The sequence below is a fragment of the Coregonus lavaretus genome, assembly GCF_964263955.1.
Source record: "Coregonus lavaretus genome assembly, chromosome: 4".
NCBI lineage: Eukaryota > Metazoa > Chordata > Actinopteri > Salmoniformes > Salmonidae > Coregonus > Coregonus lavaretus.
In genome coordinates, this window is record NC_139991.1 from 17,686,721 (window position 1) to 17,704,757 (window position 18,037).

At 38.7% G+C, this 18,037-nt stretch overlaps 1 protein-coding gene across 3 annotated transcripts; it reads right to left on the minus strand.

Annotated features, from left to right (window-relative positions):
- Positions 1 to 4,102: 4,102 nt before the first annotated feature.
- LOC311128146 (F-box only protein 3-like) lies at positions 4,103 to 16,335 on the minus strand. 3 transcript variants are annotated; one of them, XM_084160129.1, is made up of 11 exons: positions 16,197 to 16,335; positions 11,566 to 11,655; positions 11,075 to 11,238; positions 10,752 to 10,866; positions 10,408 to 10,612; positions 9,427 to 9,472; positions 8,752 to 8,836; positions 6,402 to 6,524; positions 6,165 to 6,280; positions 5,758 to 5,939; positions 4,103 to 5,526 (listed from the first exon to the last, which is right to left on the minus strand). In XM_084160129.1, exons 1-11 carry the CDS (start codon positions 16,286 to 16,288, stop codon positions 5,395 to 5,397), a joined length of 1,350 nt encoding a protein of 449 aa, XP_084016255.1. In that variant the 5' UTR covers positions 16,289 to 16,335; the 3' UTR covers positions 4,103 to 5,394. The 3 variants fall into 3 exon arrangements, with proteins under 3 accessions (XP_084016255.1, XP_084016254.1, XP_084016253.1); XM_084160128.1 differs by having other exon boundaries at positions 5,749 to 5,939; XM_084160127.1 differs by having other exon boundaries at positions 4,103 to 5,529; positions 5,749 to 5,939.
- Between the last annotated feature and the right edge of the window lie 1,702 nt (positions 16,336 to 18,037).

Genomic DNA, 18,037 nt, shown 5'->3' on the forward strand with positions numbered 1-18,037 from the left:
ACTGGGGAGCGTGGTTAGGTGGTGACCTTATTTGATCCAGATTGGTTGTGACACACCAACCTATTAAATACATTCTGTATTATTCAAGGTGTGATGTTATATTCAGGATAAAACCATTTCAATTTCCTAATACTGTATAACCAAGCATTAGTAATTTAATGACTGATTAATACCTTATTAATCTACACATGACATGAGCCATACCAAACTCGAGGTTGAACTGCATTTGAAAATGGCCAACTATTTGGACTGAAACTCTTATCTTCTGGTAGACTAACTGATTACCCCACAACTGTATACACCAGTCTGTTTCAGAAAATGAATATCAGGGCAAAATGTAACAGCTGGGTTTTATAATGCATCCTTGGAATGTGCTATATTCATTGGAATAGAGGACTAAATGAACTGAACTGAGAACTGTAATACAGTTGTCATATCAGACTGAATGCGAGTCATAAGAAAGACCAACTTATTGCACCCTACTTTACATTCATGACATGAATGGGTGAAATGAGGCTATTGGTTTACACCAGTAGGCCAACACAAATCAACAGCTGAACAATGGAACATTGGTCGGGCCACAACAGAGGCCACTTGAGGAATATCTGGCAACATCAAGACAAATTCCAAAACAAACAATAGACAATTGTGAGCTTGTCTCAGTATGCCATGTGTGGGATCAACATTGTTTTAATGAAACAATTTGATGAATTTCTTTGTGAATTGTGCTTTTAATCTGACAATCTCTGCATAAGTGAAAGTTGAAAAGTTGAACTGAGATCGGCCTATTAAGAAACATTTTGTACAATGTTCTTCAATAGGCATCTTAGTTCAACTTTTCAACTTTTACTTCTGTAGAGATTGTGTAATGTACTGTATGCACACTTTTTCTCTACCAAAAATAGTCTTAAAAACGTTGATCGCGTCCCATTTCTAACTGATCTTTTTATTCTTATGAATCTATTTCTCAGTAGCCTCAGGTAATTGCACATAAAAACACAAATGATATCAATGAAATAAATCCATCACAGCAATTCATGAACAAAAATCAATGTGCTTACACATTCAGCATTTAGTGTTTATTTACCCCAAACATAGAAAAACAAAAAACACACATTTATGAAGTAGAAAACTATGATACTGAACAAACACCTAAATGCAAATCAAATGAGGTTTGAAATTATCATAGAGAATATCCAGATACTATTGCACAGCTTAGTTAAGTACAAGGGGAAAACAGGATTAAAATAATCAGTTATTACCCACAAAATATGTCTTGCCATTCACAGGCAAGAAGAACAGAAGGCAAATGCCTTAATTCCATATTTAGAGAAAATTATTTTCAAATAATACATAACAGCACACATCTTCCTGGCAACATTATCAAAGGTAAAACATCTCCTTGGAAAAACTGAATTTGCTCTGCTGAGCCAGGGTATTTTCATGTCCAGTTACATACGTGCTGAGATGAGTGATACACGTGTGCTCAACGCTGAGATAATGTCCCTTTAATGACCTGAAATTGCACCAGAAAGAAATATAACCCAGACAATATACACTTCCCTCAATATTTACTTTTTAAATGTGGCTCTATACTCGTTTCATATGAGGCGACAGCACAAAATGTCACCATTTACTTGAGGGTATTTTCATACATATCTGTTGTACCGTTTAGAAATTAAAGAACCTTATGTATCTGTTTTTTTCCCTTCGTAACTATTTGGACAAATTCACTTATATTGTATTAAAAAGTAGTCAAATGTTTAGTATTTGGTCCCATATTCCTAGCATGCAATGAATACATCAAGCTTGTGACTACATACTTGTTGGATGCATTTGCAGTTCGTTTTGGTTGTGTTTCAGATGATGTTTCACCCAATAGGAACTGAATAGTGAATAATGTATTGTGTCATTTTGGAGTCACCTTTATTGTAAATCATGCTACCATGATTATGGATAATCATGAATGAATCGTGAATAATAAAGACTGCGAAAGTTACAGAAGAACAAAGATCACACCCCCCAAAAAAATGCTAACCTCCTCTGTTAATGGTAATTGTGAGAGGGGAGCATGTTTTGGGGGGGTTTGATCTTTGTTCCTCTGTAATTTTCTCTTTCTCCTCTAACTTCCTCTGTAAATTCTTTGAATTTGTCCAAAGACAAATGAGGGGACTAGATACAAAGTCTTCAGAAATTATTCATACCCCTGGACTTATTCCACATTTTGTTGTGTTACAGCCTGAATTCAAAATTGATTAAATAAAAAACAATTATCTTCATGCTCTGTCAAATTGGTTGTTGATCATTGCTAGACAGCCATTTTCAAGTCTTGCCATAGATTTTCAAGCCTATTTAAGTCAAAGCTGTAACTATTTAAGTCAGGAACATTCAACGTTATCTTGGTAAGCAACTCCAGTGTATATTTGGTCTTGTGTTTTAGGTTATTGTCCTGCTGAAAGGTGAATTTGTCTCTTAGTGTGTTGGAAAGCAGACTGAACAAGGTTTTCCTCTAGGATTTTGCCTGTGCTTAGCTTTATGCCATTTCTTTTTATCCTAAAAAACGTCCTAGTCCTTGCCGATGACAAGCACACCCAAAACATGATGCAGCCACCACTATGCTTGAAAATATGAGAGTGGTACTCAGTGATGTGTTGTTTGTCCCAAACATAACGCTTTGTATTCAGCACATAAAATTTCATCTTTGTCACATTTTTTGCAGTTTTACTTTAGTGCCTTATTGCAAACAGGATACATGTTTTGGAATATTTGTTATTCTGTACAAGCTTCCTTCTTTTCACTCTGTCAATTAGGTTGGTATTGTGGAGTAACTATACTGAACAAAAATATAAACTCAACATGAGCTGAAATCAAAGATCCCAGAAATGTTCCATATGCACAAAAAGCTTATTTCTCTTGAAATGTGTGCACAAATGTGTTACATCCCTGTTAGTGAGCATTTCTCCTTAGCCAAGATAATCCATCCACCTGACAGGTGTAGCATATCAAGAAGCATGATCATTACACAGTGGCACCTTGTGCTGGGGACAATAAAAGGCCACTCTAAAATGTGCAGTTTTGTCACACAACTCAATGTCTCAAGTTGAGGGAGCATGCAATTGGCATGATGACTGCAGGTATGTCCGCCAGAGCTGTTGCCAGAGAATGTAATGTTAATTTCTCTACCATAAGCCGCCTCCAACGTTGTTTTAGAGAATTTGGCAGTACATCCAACCGGCCTCACACCCGCAGATCTCGTGTAACCACGCCAGCCCAGGACCTCCACATCCGGCTTCTTCACCTGCGGGATCATCTAAGACCAGCCACCAGGACAGCTGATGAAACGGAGGACTATTTCTGTCTGTAATAAAGCCCTTTTTTGGGGAAAAACTAATACTGATTGGCTGGGTCTGGCTCCCCAGTGGGTGGACCTATGCCCTCCCAGGCCCACCCATTGCTGCGCCCCTGCCCAGTCATGTGAAATCCATAGATTAGGGCCTAATGAGATTTCCTTATAAGAACTGTAACTCAGTAAAATCGCTTAAATTGTTACATGTTGCATTTATATTTTTGTTCAATACACTATCTTGTTGATCCATCCTCAGTTTTCTCCTATCACAGTCATTAAACTCTGTAACTGTTTTAAAGTCACCATTGGCCTCATGGTGAAATCCCTGAGTGGTTTCCTTCCTCTCCGGCAACTGAGTAAGGAAGGACGCCTGTATCTTTGTAGTGACTGGGTGTATTGATACACCATCCAAAGTGTAATTAATAACTTCACCATGCTCAAAGGGATATTCAATGTCTGCTTTTTTTTATACCCATCTACCAATAGGTGCCCTTCTTTGCGAGGCATTGGAAAACCTCCCTGGTCTTTGTGGTTGAATCTTTGTTTGACATTCACTGCTCGAACGAGGGACCTTACAAATAATAGTATGTGTGGGGTACAGAGATGAGGTAGTTATTCCAAAATCATGTTAAACACTATTATTGCACACAGAGTGAGTCCATGCAACTTATGTGACTTCTTAAGCAAATTACTTACACATTTACTCCTGAACCTATTTAGGCTTGCCATAACAAAAAGGTTGAATACTTGACTCAATACATTTCAGCTTTTCATTTTTAATTAACTTGTAAACATTTCTAAAAACATAATTAAACTTTGAAAATATGTGGTATTATGTGTAGGCCAGGGACACAACATCTCAAATGAATCCATTTTAAATTCAGGCTGTAACACAAAATGTGGAAAAAGTCAATGGGTATGAATACTTTCTGAAGGCACTCATTTTTAAAGTGTATTAATTTGTAAACGGTAAAACAGATATGTATGAAAATACCCTGAAATAAAAAGGTGACATTCTGTACTCTCGCCTCATATAAAACATTGGATCTCAAATTCAAAATGCTGGAGTATAGAGCCAAATGTACTCATTTTAGCTTCACTGTCCAAATAAATACGGAGGGGTGTGACGCTGTAGCTCATTGTTCAAACATTCAGATTTCTATGAGAAACTGCACACTGATTGGCTGCTTTACTAAACAGTTGTTTGTTTCTGCAGACTTTCAAAGAATCATAGTCATAATCACATTGCAATTAATAAGACACTGATCCATGAAATGCATTAATGCATGACAGAGGCAAGCCCACATTAAAATGTTCCTGAATATCTATTACATATACAGACAGCATCCAATGTAGCTCAACAGCTTCGATGTGGGCTTCTCTTTGTCACTGTTGTTAGCATATCCAAACATCCAAGCTTTTATGAGTTGTGTGTTTCCATATAATTCCTTGGGGTTTTTGTTGGTTTGAAAACCACTGGCAGTGACCATCTCTGATTAAGATCATCATAGTTATAAATGTTTAACACTGCTGCAGAAACAGCTGCAATGTCAAATAAATGTCATTTTTGATGATGCATTAACAATATACCTACAGTGGACCTGTAGAGATGGTGTGGGATTTTATATAAGGAATATGACTACACACACTACATATGCCAAGGAGAAAAGGGAATACTTAGGATTTAGATAGAACACAATCTGCACTTTAGCTCTAGGCACTAGGCAGCCAGCTAGAGAATGAACAATGTTACTATTGAAAAAGAGGTGACAACCCTGCTCTCAATCGTCAATGTCCAGTTCCAGATCGCTCCATTGTTGAAAAAAAAGAAAACAATGGAGCGATCTGGGATTTGCATGGGAGGGCATATTGCAGAGGGTGTGGTCGTATCTCATTGAGCTGGGGTAGAAAGGTTCACATAGGGCAATGACTATCAGCCAATGGTAAATACAGCTTTACAAATAATAAAAACAAACTTTACTCTTAAGTAATTGTGAATGTCCTTCCCAGCCCCTTTCCTAATTGAGTCCTGTGGTGAGAAAAGTGTGTCAGATGTGGCGTGGACATCGTCCCCCTGGGCCTGCCATGTTAATGCCACGAAGCTCACCCTCATTATGGTCATCGGTGTCTGATGAGTTTTCTTCGTTAAAAGATGCACTGGAAACATCCCTTGCCGATCCCTGCTGATGGGGGGGAGCAAATATTAAACCAAGTTCTTGTTTCAAAACTTTACCATTTGTTGTATTCCCAAAAAGTGAGAAAAATAAAATGACCATCAAAACCTTTTAATTGAATAACCCTAACCTAAAAGTTGGCCCTGATCATTGATTTACCAAGTTTCTTAAAACTGAATCCAATTATTACTCATGTCCTTCTCCTTCTCATACACCATAAACACTTACCGACCGTACCGTTGACTCACGGAACGGAGGGCAAACCATGTGAAAGCGGGGGATGCAGACGTTGAAGATCTCCTCTTTGTTCTTGAGGCGGTGGAAGGTGTAGTGGCCTTCCATGTACTCAGAGGTAGTAGAGAAGGTCGTGCAGCTGGCGTACTCATGTACTTTACCCGGAGTCATCACCGGGAACTCTCCTGCAGACAATGTCATGTGGTTGGTATCTCTCTTGCATTAATTATTCATGAAATGTTTTAACTTATTTAATTAATATATATAACACGAAAATTACATTAGTAATCTGTTAGCTGTAAATCATTCTTAGATCTTAACAGGTTTTTGTCCACTGCTACCAAATGGAGACAATGCAAAATGAAACATTATGGTAAGTCCACAGAATCCTCTCTAGTCTAGTCACCTACCGACAACACCTGGCCCACGGACCTCCTCCACGTTACCATTAGCATTGGTGATCTTCCAATAACGACTGTCCAGTTGGCAAGCATTCTCAGGGAGAGCATCCTTTGCCATTTCAATCCTGAGGGTAGAATTTAACGTATAAGGTTAGGGGAGTTATGACAGTTGTATTATGATCCATTTACACATGTATCTTTTTAATCATTATCAGGAGCTGAAATCAGTAGGGGAAATAGTGGTACCTGATCCGATAGGTGAAGAAGAAATGTGGAGGATGCACTGAGCTGAGCTCCGGTAAGAATGAGGTAGACACTGAAACAGTAATATCCCCCGTGGTGGCAACACACTGCTTATCATGGACGTACCTGTGAATAGTGATAAAGCTTAAACCTTCAAAATCCTTTGGAAGCCTTGATTTAAATGTTTGTTAACTACATATTAGGGCTGTCCCTGACCCCAAAAAATATTGGTCGAACAAGAGTTGTCTGTTCTTTCGACCAATCGATTGGACGACATTTTTAAACGTGTATTTTTCCATATACAGACACATCCTATATGTTTTAATCAAATCAACTATATTCACTGAGCTTGTCTGATGCTTTAAGCACACTGTTTGATTAAATAATTAAGACTCCCCGCCCCCACCCCCCCCAAAAAAAAGACACACAAATGACTAGAGTCTGACCAACAATTGATTTGATTGTGCAGACTAGCTGTGCTGTGTTAAAAAAAAAGACAGCAAGTGACTGTGTGACTAGCACCCGTTGTCTCGCTCTCCTCCCTGCTGCAGCGACCGCCACAGTGTTTATCGCGCTGTCCGTGTTGCTGAAGCTGCAACATAATTACAGGCATTTCTGACTGAAAAGTTGTGGAAAAAATTCCCTATTCCCTCAACCCTCGCTCTCTTTACGTGACACATGTATGCATCACATGCACGTGACCAATAGGGCCTGACCTATAGCATATCATAATCACATCAATAAATTGGTTAGAACAAACTCTGAACACCGTAACAGCAAAATGGATGCAGAGGACGTGACAAACTCGAAATGGTGGAATGTTTAGGCTACTGGTTGCTCATGAGGTAAAGGGGAAGTCAGATGTGTGGAATAAATTTGACTAGTTGTGGAAAATACTGGAGATCTAGAAAAATAAGGTAAGGAGCAAGCGCTGCATGCATCTTATGTGTGCCAAACAGGTGCTGTTAGATTACAATAAAATTGGAACAATGTAAACAACACTAAATAAATTATAAGCGTACCAGAGAGTCTGTTGTAACATTTTGTTGTTAAGTATTTATTCCAGCAAAAACTAAAAACTGTCGCATTCATTCGTGAATGCAATTTCCGAAATGGAACGGTTTATTTATTGTTTAAGCTAATTATTCAATGTTCGCTTTATTATTTAAAAAAATTAACATTCTTGATTGGATTTCAAATCATGAATGACTCATATGCTGTGTGATGACATGAACGAATTAATGATTGATACAGTAGCCTTTATAAGTATTGAAATATAAGTAATTAAGACTAAACAGGATGTGCTCTTAGGCCTACAGCTCAATTGTGGTTATACAAGGCTGCTATACTAAGCCTACTAATGATAATGACATTACTTATGATCATAATAATAATAATAATAACAACAACAACGAGATCAAGATCAAGAAAAAGGAGCGTTATTATTATTATAAATATTATTTTTCGGACAATTTGGAACAGTGTAAACACTAAATTAATTATAAATAATACCAGAGGCTGTTCTTACAGAAAAAAGTGTAAAGCCTTTATTACAGCAAAGCAAAGATTAAAAACTGCCGAATTTGTGAAATTGTTTACTTGACATGTCATTGCGTGACGCTTGGTGCTCACGGAATCAGTAGGCTATTAAATGAACACTCAAACAGGCAACAGAAGCAGGATCTGTCTTATTTCTGTAGATATATTGATGATTTATAAAGCCAGGCACATTTAACAGTTAGGCTATTGATTATAGACCTAATTAAGTTGGGGTTTCCTCTCTCCTCACTTTTCTTAGACAATAAGGCATGGGCTGTTTTCTCATCTCCTCATACTGCTGCTGCCTCCGCCGCATTGTTCTCAACACCAATAAGCTATTTAACTTTGCTATTATGCACATAGCAACATGGTCTAGGAAAAGGCACCAATTCAAAAGCGCACTGATGTGTTTCAGAACCGCGGACAGCGACCACTATCCAACGCGGGAGAAAGCGCATTTGTTATAAAATATTATTTTGATTAGTGTTGCACCATTGTTCTTATGTAATATAACCATATACAATTTCAGTAGCACATCTCTTAAAGTGATGGACTGTGCCATCCCCACGGCCTCCACAATGGATCAGTCCACTCAGACAGGCGCGAATCAGACAGCTGTCTTGTACACCATGATATATATATATATTTTATTTTTTAAATATTTTATTTTGCTACTGCTCGACTAAAGAAATCTCGGTCGACCAACAGCCTATCGACCAATCGAGTAAAAGTATTGCCATCATGACACAGAAACTACGACCTCCCTGCCTGTACCAGTTAGGTATTCAAGAATGGGAAAGTCAATGGAGGTTACCTGAAGATCTGATCCCGGATGATTGGGTATTCTCCTGTTACCACATTACGGACGTACGAGGTAAACCACTCAGTAAAGCTGGACCCTAAGGTGAGAAATTACCGTGAGAGGAAGCAAAATAATGAGTAAGTGTGAGACACTGCATAAGCAGTTCAAACCCATTTATTTAACATTTTAGTCATTTAGCAGACACTCTTATCCAGAGCGACTTACAGTTTTTAGTGAGTGCATACATTTTTCATACTGGCCCCCCGTGGGAATTGAACCCACAACCCTGGCGTTGTAAGCGCCATGCTCTACCAACTGAGCTACACAGGGCCATTTATGTTGAGGAACTAACACATTGAATATCAATAAATATTAATTTTGCAAGCAAACAATCCATGTTTTATTCCATTCATGTAGTGCTATGTTGCAATACAACAGTTTATATTTCACATCTCCTATCATGCAGTTAGTCCACAATCTCAAGAATAGGAGCAGTGCCTTCCAGTTTAAGTCTGATTGGGGAGAGATTAACGGGGCGCCGCAACCTCTGTACCTTGAACACTTCCTAGATTTGCGTAATAATGTTTCATTGCAACATCTCACTGCAAGTTGAGCATTGCAACATTTTCACACAACATAACTGAAATATTGTTATAATATATGTAACAAACTAATAGCTCATCATACCTGTGATGAACATGTCAATTGCAGATGGATCTTGTGCCATTTGATCCTATAATAGAAAAATGTAGAACAATCCTATTAGTCATCCATTAGTACTTAAGTAAAAATACTTTAAAGTACTACTTAAGTCGTTTTTGGGGGTATCTGTACTTTACTATTTATATTTTTGACTACTTTTACTCCACTACATTCCTAAATAAAATAATGTACTTTTTACTCCATACATTTTCCCTGACACCCAAAAGTACTCGTTAAATTTCGAATTTAGCAGGACAGGCAAATGGTAAAATTCACACACTTATCAAGAGAACATCCCTGGTCATCCCTACTGCCTCTGATATGGCAGACTCACTAAACACAAATGCTTTGTTTGTAAATGATGTCTGAGTGTTGGAGTGTGCCCCTGGCTATCCGTAAATTAAAAAATTTAAATAGAAAATCGTGCCGTCTGTTTGCTTAATATAAGGAATGTGAAATTATTTATACCTTTACTTTTGATCCTTAAATATATTTTAAACCAAATACTTTTATACTTTCACTCAAGTACTTGAGTCATTTTCTATTAAGATATCTTTACTTTTACTCAAGTATGAAAATTGGGTAATTTTTCCACCCCTGCCATTAGTTAATTTCCATTATTCAACATTATCTCCTGCCTGTGGTGAGATCACATAGCTAGAAATAGGCTGCCCCCAGTGGCAAAGAGTTTTCCTTGCCCCAGACAATTTATGATATGTAAACACTGGAAGCTGTTTGCAACCGACTTGGTGACATAACTAGAAAATGGCTACCCCAGTTGCAATGAGTTGCATCTGTCCCAAATAACATATGAAACCTAAATACTCAAATTAAGGAGTTGTTTATCATTACTAAGCAATGCTACCCACTTTCTTCTTCTTTTCAACCCTATCCTGTGTGTGAGAATAAAAGTCTGTCTCCCTGTTGTAATGGGGGAGGGGGCCGGGGTCTCATATGGAAACTGACCGGGCAGTGGTAGAAGATCTCGCTGTGGCTGCGGCCCTCAGTGCCCTCCAGGGCCATGTATTGGCTGAGGCCTGTGTGGAAGCAGAAGGTGAGGGGCAAACACTGCCTCATGCCCTTGCGCTGCTGAAAGCCACCTGCTGCCGTTTCAATATCCAGCAGGTCCTCTGAGCGGTAGTGGTTAGACAGGGCCATGCTTCCCATTAACCTGGAAGAAAATAGGGGTAGATCATTTTTACCATAAGTATACTTTTCATGTCAATTTTTTCATGTAAATTCATCTTATTCAGCTCAGTAGCACAAAAACAAATAGACAAACAAATATTTGGATTCAAGTACTCGCATACCCAGGAACGACCAGCTTCTGCCCATTGTGTATTCGGTACGAGCACCGGTAGTCATTTGAAAGCTTGCAACCAATCTGGGCCTCAATGCTATCCAGCTCTTCCTCCTTCGCTCCTTCTGCTCAGGGGAAATCATAAAAATGAATTAGGCAAACATAAATGACAAATAAATAAAAAAGGTATGGATTTTCTATCCAATACATTTGGAAATCCATCAACACATTGGTTGAGGATTTTATGATAATAAGGCCTAATGGTTCCATTGAACCATCTCACAGCTATCAAATCACTTAAAGTGGCAGAGTGTATTCCTTGTGGAGGCTTACCTTTGAGAGAGGCAATCATCCTGGGGCACCGCTGGTCAAGGTATCTCTTCAGGTCATCCCAGGCTCTCTTTAGGGTGCCATAGTGATCAATGTAGTGTCCCAAGTCAGTATAGAACTCTCGGAAGAGTTCCTTCCAGGTTTGAGCCTTCTGGATTTTGTCTGACCTGCTCAACAACAACAAAATATTTTGCTAAATAAAACTACTCAGTACTATTCAGTTTGCAAAATAAACACATATTCAGTAATCAGTACAAACATTCCTGATTAATACATCAAATAAGAGATCAAAATAATGTTGGTACAAGCCATTTTGAATCCTTTTCAGTTTGAAACGTTTTTATGTGAATGTTTTGCTGTTACTCTTCATCACAATCCACAGGAAGTTAACTACAACTCTACTCTTTGCTACAGACAAGATTCTCATACACGGGCTTTGAACTGTCCATAGGCTGATGAAATCCATGTTTTTCGTTGTTTATCAACACACTTACTCGGTTAAGAGCCAATGTTTGAGACAGAGGCCTTTCCATAATGGGTTGTGACTGGAAAGCTCGTTGAGTCGTCTACTCACAAAACTGCAACTAAGGATAGAAAATAAAAAAAAGTTATTGCTAGTTAGCAGGTTCTTTGCATGAATTTCAGTGTTTTGCCCAGACTCTGCATATCAGGACGTGATGGTGCGATACCTGTAGAAATTCAATCAGCTGACATCTAGCTAGGAATGCAAAGCTAGCTTGCTATTTCTTTTAGCTAGCCAATTTCTCTTGAAATCACACTTCATACAGGGGAGAATCATTTGAGGCTTATAAAATAACAGAACCAGGTTAGCATTAGCTAGCTAGGATGCTAATAATCTGGCAAATAAGTAGCTCTGAAGAACACAAGGGGTATACCAAAGATTATGGATATCCTGTCAAGATACATGTCTCTCCGCCCTAACAATGTCTGCAAAGCGGCACGGCGGGCTGTCTTGCTCCCACCTATTGTTTCCGCCTATATTCAATGGAGAGAGATGCTATACTACGAGCCTCATAACATGAATAAGCATAGCCATTTCGAGACAACTCCGATATAAAGTGTTTTATCTCAAAGTTGCCGGGATGTACAGTGAGGGAAAAAAGTATTTGATCTCCTGCTGATTTTGTACGTTTGCCCACTGACAAAGAAATGATCAGTCTATAATTTTAATGGTAGGTTTATTTAAACAGTAAGAGACAGAAAAACAACAAAAAAATCCAGAAAAACGCATGTCAAAAATGTTATAAATTGATTTGAATTTTAAATTAGGGAAATAAGTATTTTACCCCCTCTCAATCAGAAAGATTTTTGGCTCCCAGTTGTCTTTTATACAGGTAACAAACTGAGATTAGGAGCACACTCTTAAAGGGAGTGCTCCTAATCTCAGTTTGTTACCTGTATAAAAAAGACACCTGTCCACAGAAGCAATCAATCAATCAGATTCCAAACTCTCCACCATGGCCAAGACCAAAGAGCTCTCCAAGGATGTCAGGGACAAGATTGTAGACCTGCACAAGGCTGGAATGGGCTACAAGACCATCGCCAAGCAGCTTGGTGAGAAGGTGACAACAGTTGGTGCGATTATTCGCAAATGGAAGAAACTCCTTCGGCCTGGGGCTTCATGCAAGATCTCACCTCGTGGCGTTGCAATGATTAAATTTTTTAAATTTTAGTCATTTAGCAGACGCTCTTATCCAGAGCGACTTACAAGAGCAATTAGGGTTAAGTGCCTTGCTCAAGGGCACATCGACAGATTTTTCACCTAGTCGGCTCGGGGATTAGAACCAGCGACCTTTCGGTTACTGGCACTACACTCTTAACCACTAAGCTACCTGATCATGAGAATGGTGAGGAATCAGCCCAGAACTACATGGGAGGATCTTGTCAATGATCTCAAGGCAGCTGGGACCATAGTCACCAAGAAAACAATTGGTAACACACTACGCCGTGAAGGACTGAAATCCTGCAGCGCCCGTAAGGTCCCCCTGCTCAAGAAAGCACATATACAGGCCGTCTGAAGTTTGCCAATGAACATCTGACTGATTCAGAGGAGAACTGGGTGAAAGTGTTGTGGTCAGATGAGACCAAAATCGAGCTCTTTGGCATCAACTCAACTCACCGTGTTTGGAGGAGGAGGAATGCTGCCTATGACCCCAAGAACACCATCCCCACCGTCAAACATGGAGGTGGAAACAATATGCTTTGGGGGTGTTTTTCTGCTAAGGGGACATGACAACTTCACCGCATCATAAGGACGATGGACGGGGCCATGTACTGTCAAATCTTGGGTGAGAACCTCCTTCCCTCAGCCAGGGCATTGAAAATGGGTCGTGGATGGGTATTCCAGCATGACAATGACCCAAAACACACGGCCAAGGCAACAAAGGAGTGGCTCAAGAAGAAGCACATTAAGGTCCTGGAGTGGCCTAGCCAGTCTCCAGACCTTAATCCCATAGAAAATATGTGGAGGGAGCTGAAGGTTTGAGTTGCCAAACGTCAGCCTCGAAACCTTAATGACTTAGAGAAGATCTGCAAAGAGGAGTGGGACAAAATCCCTCCTGAGATGTGTGCAAACCTGGTTGCCAACTACAAGAAACGTCTGACCTCTGTGATTGCCAACAAGGGTTTTGCCACCAAGTACTAAGTCATGTTTTGCAGAGGGGTCAAATACTTATTTCCCTCATTAAAATGCAAATCAATTTATAACATTTATGAGATATGTTTTTCTGGATTTTGTTGTTGTTATTCTGTCTCTCAAAGTTCAAATAAATCTACCATTAAAATTATAGACTGATCATGTCTTTGTCAGTGGGAAAACGTACAAAATCAGCAGGGGATCAAATACTTTTTTCCCTCACTGTAAATGTCTTACTTATTATACCAGTACACACCGTAACATAAGCATTTTGAAACTTCTATTAAATCAAATAAACCTCACGTAGCAAATAAGCCATTCATATATTTGTTGACCAAATTCAACACTCTCTTATTGACCGCCATACAAAAACTCCTTGCTTGATGGGCGAAACAACAACAAAACACCACCTGCTGGAGGGAGACAGATTTTCAGCCGAGTTGGGCCTCTCTCTTCCTCTTTGGGTATACACAGTTTACAGCCTGTCCACCCTTGGGTTCTCAGCTCATGGTACTGATCACAGCTGACTCCCTCATGAACTATAATCCCTACACTCTGTTTAACACCGACGCTCTGTCTAAATGCAAATCAAATGTAATGTTATTTCATATACAGGGGGTACCAGTTAGTCGAGGTAATACAATTGGTTAGAGTGCTGTAAAATGGCAGCCATCTTCTCCGGCGCCATCACTTGCGATAAGGTTTTGGAAACTTTTGGAACTTAACTTTCATACTAGCGAGAAATAATCTTTCAAATACAAAAGATACACTAAAGGTGCGCAGTTTAGCAAAGCTGCAACCGGCTGTTTTTCACATGCTGCCTCCCTACAACACACCCTCTCACCTTGCACGCACATTTCCATTGGACCATTCCATTCCACATTTTCTGTTTCTCAAAATACAGCCAGGTACAACTTTCATAAACTGCATACAGTAAGTGTATATTTTGTATTTGAAAAAGTATTTATTGTTAATATTAAAAGTTAAAGCTGCAATATGTTACTTTTTGGGCTATGACCAAATTCCATAGAATAGTGAGTTATAGATCTGACATGCTGTCATTAAAGCAAGTATAAGAAACAGTAGATATGTTCTATACGTGCTATTTCTATGCTTCCCCATCCTAAATTTCGTTTTTGAGTCTTTTACTTTTGGTTTTGTACAGCAGGTTCAAACAGATGAAAACACAATATTTTTGGTTATTGAAAATATATTTCACAGCGGTTTAGATTGCACAGTGATTCTCAACACTACGCATTGCTTGTTTTGTCACATAAACTAACATTTGGCGAACTATTAGAATTTTTGCAACCAGGAAATGGCGGAGCGATTTCTGCATATTGCACCTTTAAGTTCCAAATCTTTCGAAAATTGTATCTTGTGCTGGGCTCTTGTGTTTAGAAAGAGCATTTGTGGACAGCGTCGGAGCGTCTGCAAAATCTCCTCAGGCGGCAGACAGCTTTGTGAATAGACGCGGTATAATGTTTAATAACATTTACCGTCTAATTTGAATGGGATACCGGATAAGTAACGTTAGCTAGCTACAACAACAAGGCATCTGAAAGCAAAACAAACCATTATGCTGCGTTCATATCCAAGTGGGAAGGTGGTAATTACTAGTTGTGGAGACGTATATACATTTTACATGTTTTACATTTGAGTCATTTAGCAGACGCTCTTATCCAGTGCATACATTTTTCATACTTTACCAGTTGGCTGCATTCAAGTACTTTGAACTCGTTGAGAAACAATGATTGTCTGATGTAGTATGAAAAAAAAATGTATGCACTCACTAACTTTAAGTCTCTCTTAGCATCTGCTAAATGACTAAAATGTAAATGAATGTCCAACAAGCTGCATCAACCATCAACTTAAAGTAGCGCTATCATGCTTGTAAACAAATAAGTGTTAAAAAACCATATGAATAAAGCTATTTATATTTTATAAACAATACATGTTACTGCCGTAAATGCTGTTATCGAGGTCATTTCTTAGTAGGTGATGTCAGAGGTCAGCATGTGGGAGATGTCGGAGAACATGGATGATATATACACGTTTCCCACTAGTAATTACAAGTTGGAGGGGCGTTAAAGTGGAGTCGTTATCAAACTACTAAATACCACTTTCCCACTTGGTTATCAACGCAGCATTAGCTGTTACGCCAACTCTAACTAGCGATGCTAAATTAGCCCACGGCTAATTGAAAGTTAAATGTTATGCAATAACTATTCCTGAAACTGTCATATTGAATAAGACCATGACAAAACAACCAAGAAAGACAACAAACTGTCATGCAATAGTAAGCTAGCTAGTAAACAAAAGTTAATTATTTGCTTAGCTTGCTAGCCAACAGCTTCTTGAGAACGTTATAGCTAGCGTCTGTGGCTAAGCATAGCTCTATTACACAACATAAACTCGTATGGCATTTTTTGCACAGGCATTTATCCATCTGAAGTGTCTTATACATACCTGATCAAATCTCTAAAGTCAAGAAATGATAACATTAACAGCAAAGGATCGGAGGGTAAATTGTTCAAGCTTAGCTCCATGGACGCTGCCATTTTAGAACCTGGAGTTTTGCTTCAAGTCCTGCCCCATCTATTGTGACAGAGGTCGTTTCCGCATGGTTTCTTGTTATCAAATAGTTCGCACATGGGGAGTGGGACTAGGGAGAAGTTTATATAAAAAATGTGGTCAAGTTGTTCTCAGCTATCTCAGCTTCTTGTGTAAATATTTACACAACAGATTACTTCAAACTAATAGGATGGTCAGGTGGGTGGTTGATATAAATAATCATAACATATTTTCATCAACCGTATGCCCTATTTAGGGAATTTCCAGTTATAGGCCATGTGTGCACCTACGGTTATTGTGTGCACTCTCGATTGTAGTAACATACTGTGTAGTAGCTTCCCTGTATTTGAGACCGGTCTTCTGGCCAAGCATGGTTGATAGGCCTATATGGCACATAAAATGATAGGAACATTATATCCTTGTGTATAGTACCAAATATAATTATAGCTGGTAGTGCAGTGTTCATGCTATGTATGATTGATTGTTCAAGCCACCTGTTAAATTAGGAATCAGCAGTTGCATCCATAGACAGAGCTATGGATGCAAGGACTGACAAGCCATGATATCAATTATAATTTTTACCATGTTTTGAGGCTATATAGTGTTTGTTTACATTTACTTTGTTTACAAACATTGGAGTAAAACAATCTTATAATTTGGGTTCTGATTGGGTACGACAGTTGAACTAAGCTCATGAGGCATTTATAAATTGTATTCTTCAAGAATCAATGGGTACATATCATTAAGTTATACATCCAAAAATGAATGTAGCAACTACAGATTGCCCCTTTAAACTGCTTACAATGTAGGCCTTTTTTATTTTATTTTTTTACTTTCTCTTACATCCACAAGGTGGCATCAAAGATTAGGCCTACATTCTACATTGGGTTGTCCTTCAATTCACATATTGTGCTCTTGCATGTTCAATTCACATCCATGAATGAGTATTGTCTTAAAAGGGACTTCCCTCACTGTCTGAAATGATAATAATGTAACAATGGATGTAGATTACTGGATACATTTAAACCTATAGAATGCTATCTTTTTGTTTCAAATGTATAGATGAGCTGTGTTAAAAATGAGAGTTATGAACCAGTATTGCCATCTGAATGAAAGTGGTCAGGAAAACCAAACTGAGGCATCATAAGTCATACCTCATCACACAGTTTGGAGAGACGGCCAGTGCCCTGAGGGAAATGTCAGGATGTGATTCATCTAGACATGGGGATAGAATGTAAAAGAAGACTGAAGTGTTATTAAGTTATCCAGACAGCCATGATGATTGCTTTCATTATACAGCATATTTCCAGAAGAGCTTGAAAAGTGAAACTACTTGCAGTCAGCTACTGTTGTTAGTAAATGAGCCTTTTCATTTGTCATGTTCAAGTACTGTACTTTTGGTTACGGCAGTGCTAAGAACAGTGCTTTGCCCCAAGATGTTCACAGGTTTTGGGGGGTCTGTTTGTAGTATGGGTTATGTTGTTTCCATGGAAACTGGATATTAATGCCAAAGTTGGTGGACCAAATATAGAATTTGATGAGAGATTTTCCCCCACAGCGAGAATATATTTTTTTTTACTGTTCATGTGGCTAAATTAAATGTCTTCTTACTCTAGCAATTTCAGATTGAGAGAGATGTTCAATTCAGAGAGGTATCCTGTGCCTAACCATGAGGAATAAACAGTAATATTGTGGTGGTGCACATTCTCCTGGCTGAACAGCATAATTGGGATAGT

Excerpts from the sequence above, each read along its gene's own strand:
- LOC311128146 (XM_084160127.1), bottom strand. The coding sequence starts at position 16,288 with ATGGCAGCGTCCATGGAGCTAAGCTTGAACAATTTACCCTCCGATCCT. Across the intron at positions 11,239-11,565 it reads AAACATTGGCTCTTAACCGA|GTCAGACAAAATCCAGAAGG; the intron begins GTAAGTGTGTTG and ends GTTGTTGAGCAG. Across the intron at positions 6,281-6,401 it reads TTCTTCACCTATCGGATCAG|GATTGAAATGGCAAAGGATG; the intron begins GTACCACTATTT and ends TTCTACCCTCAG.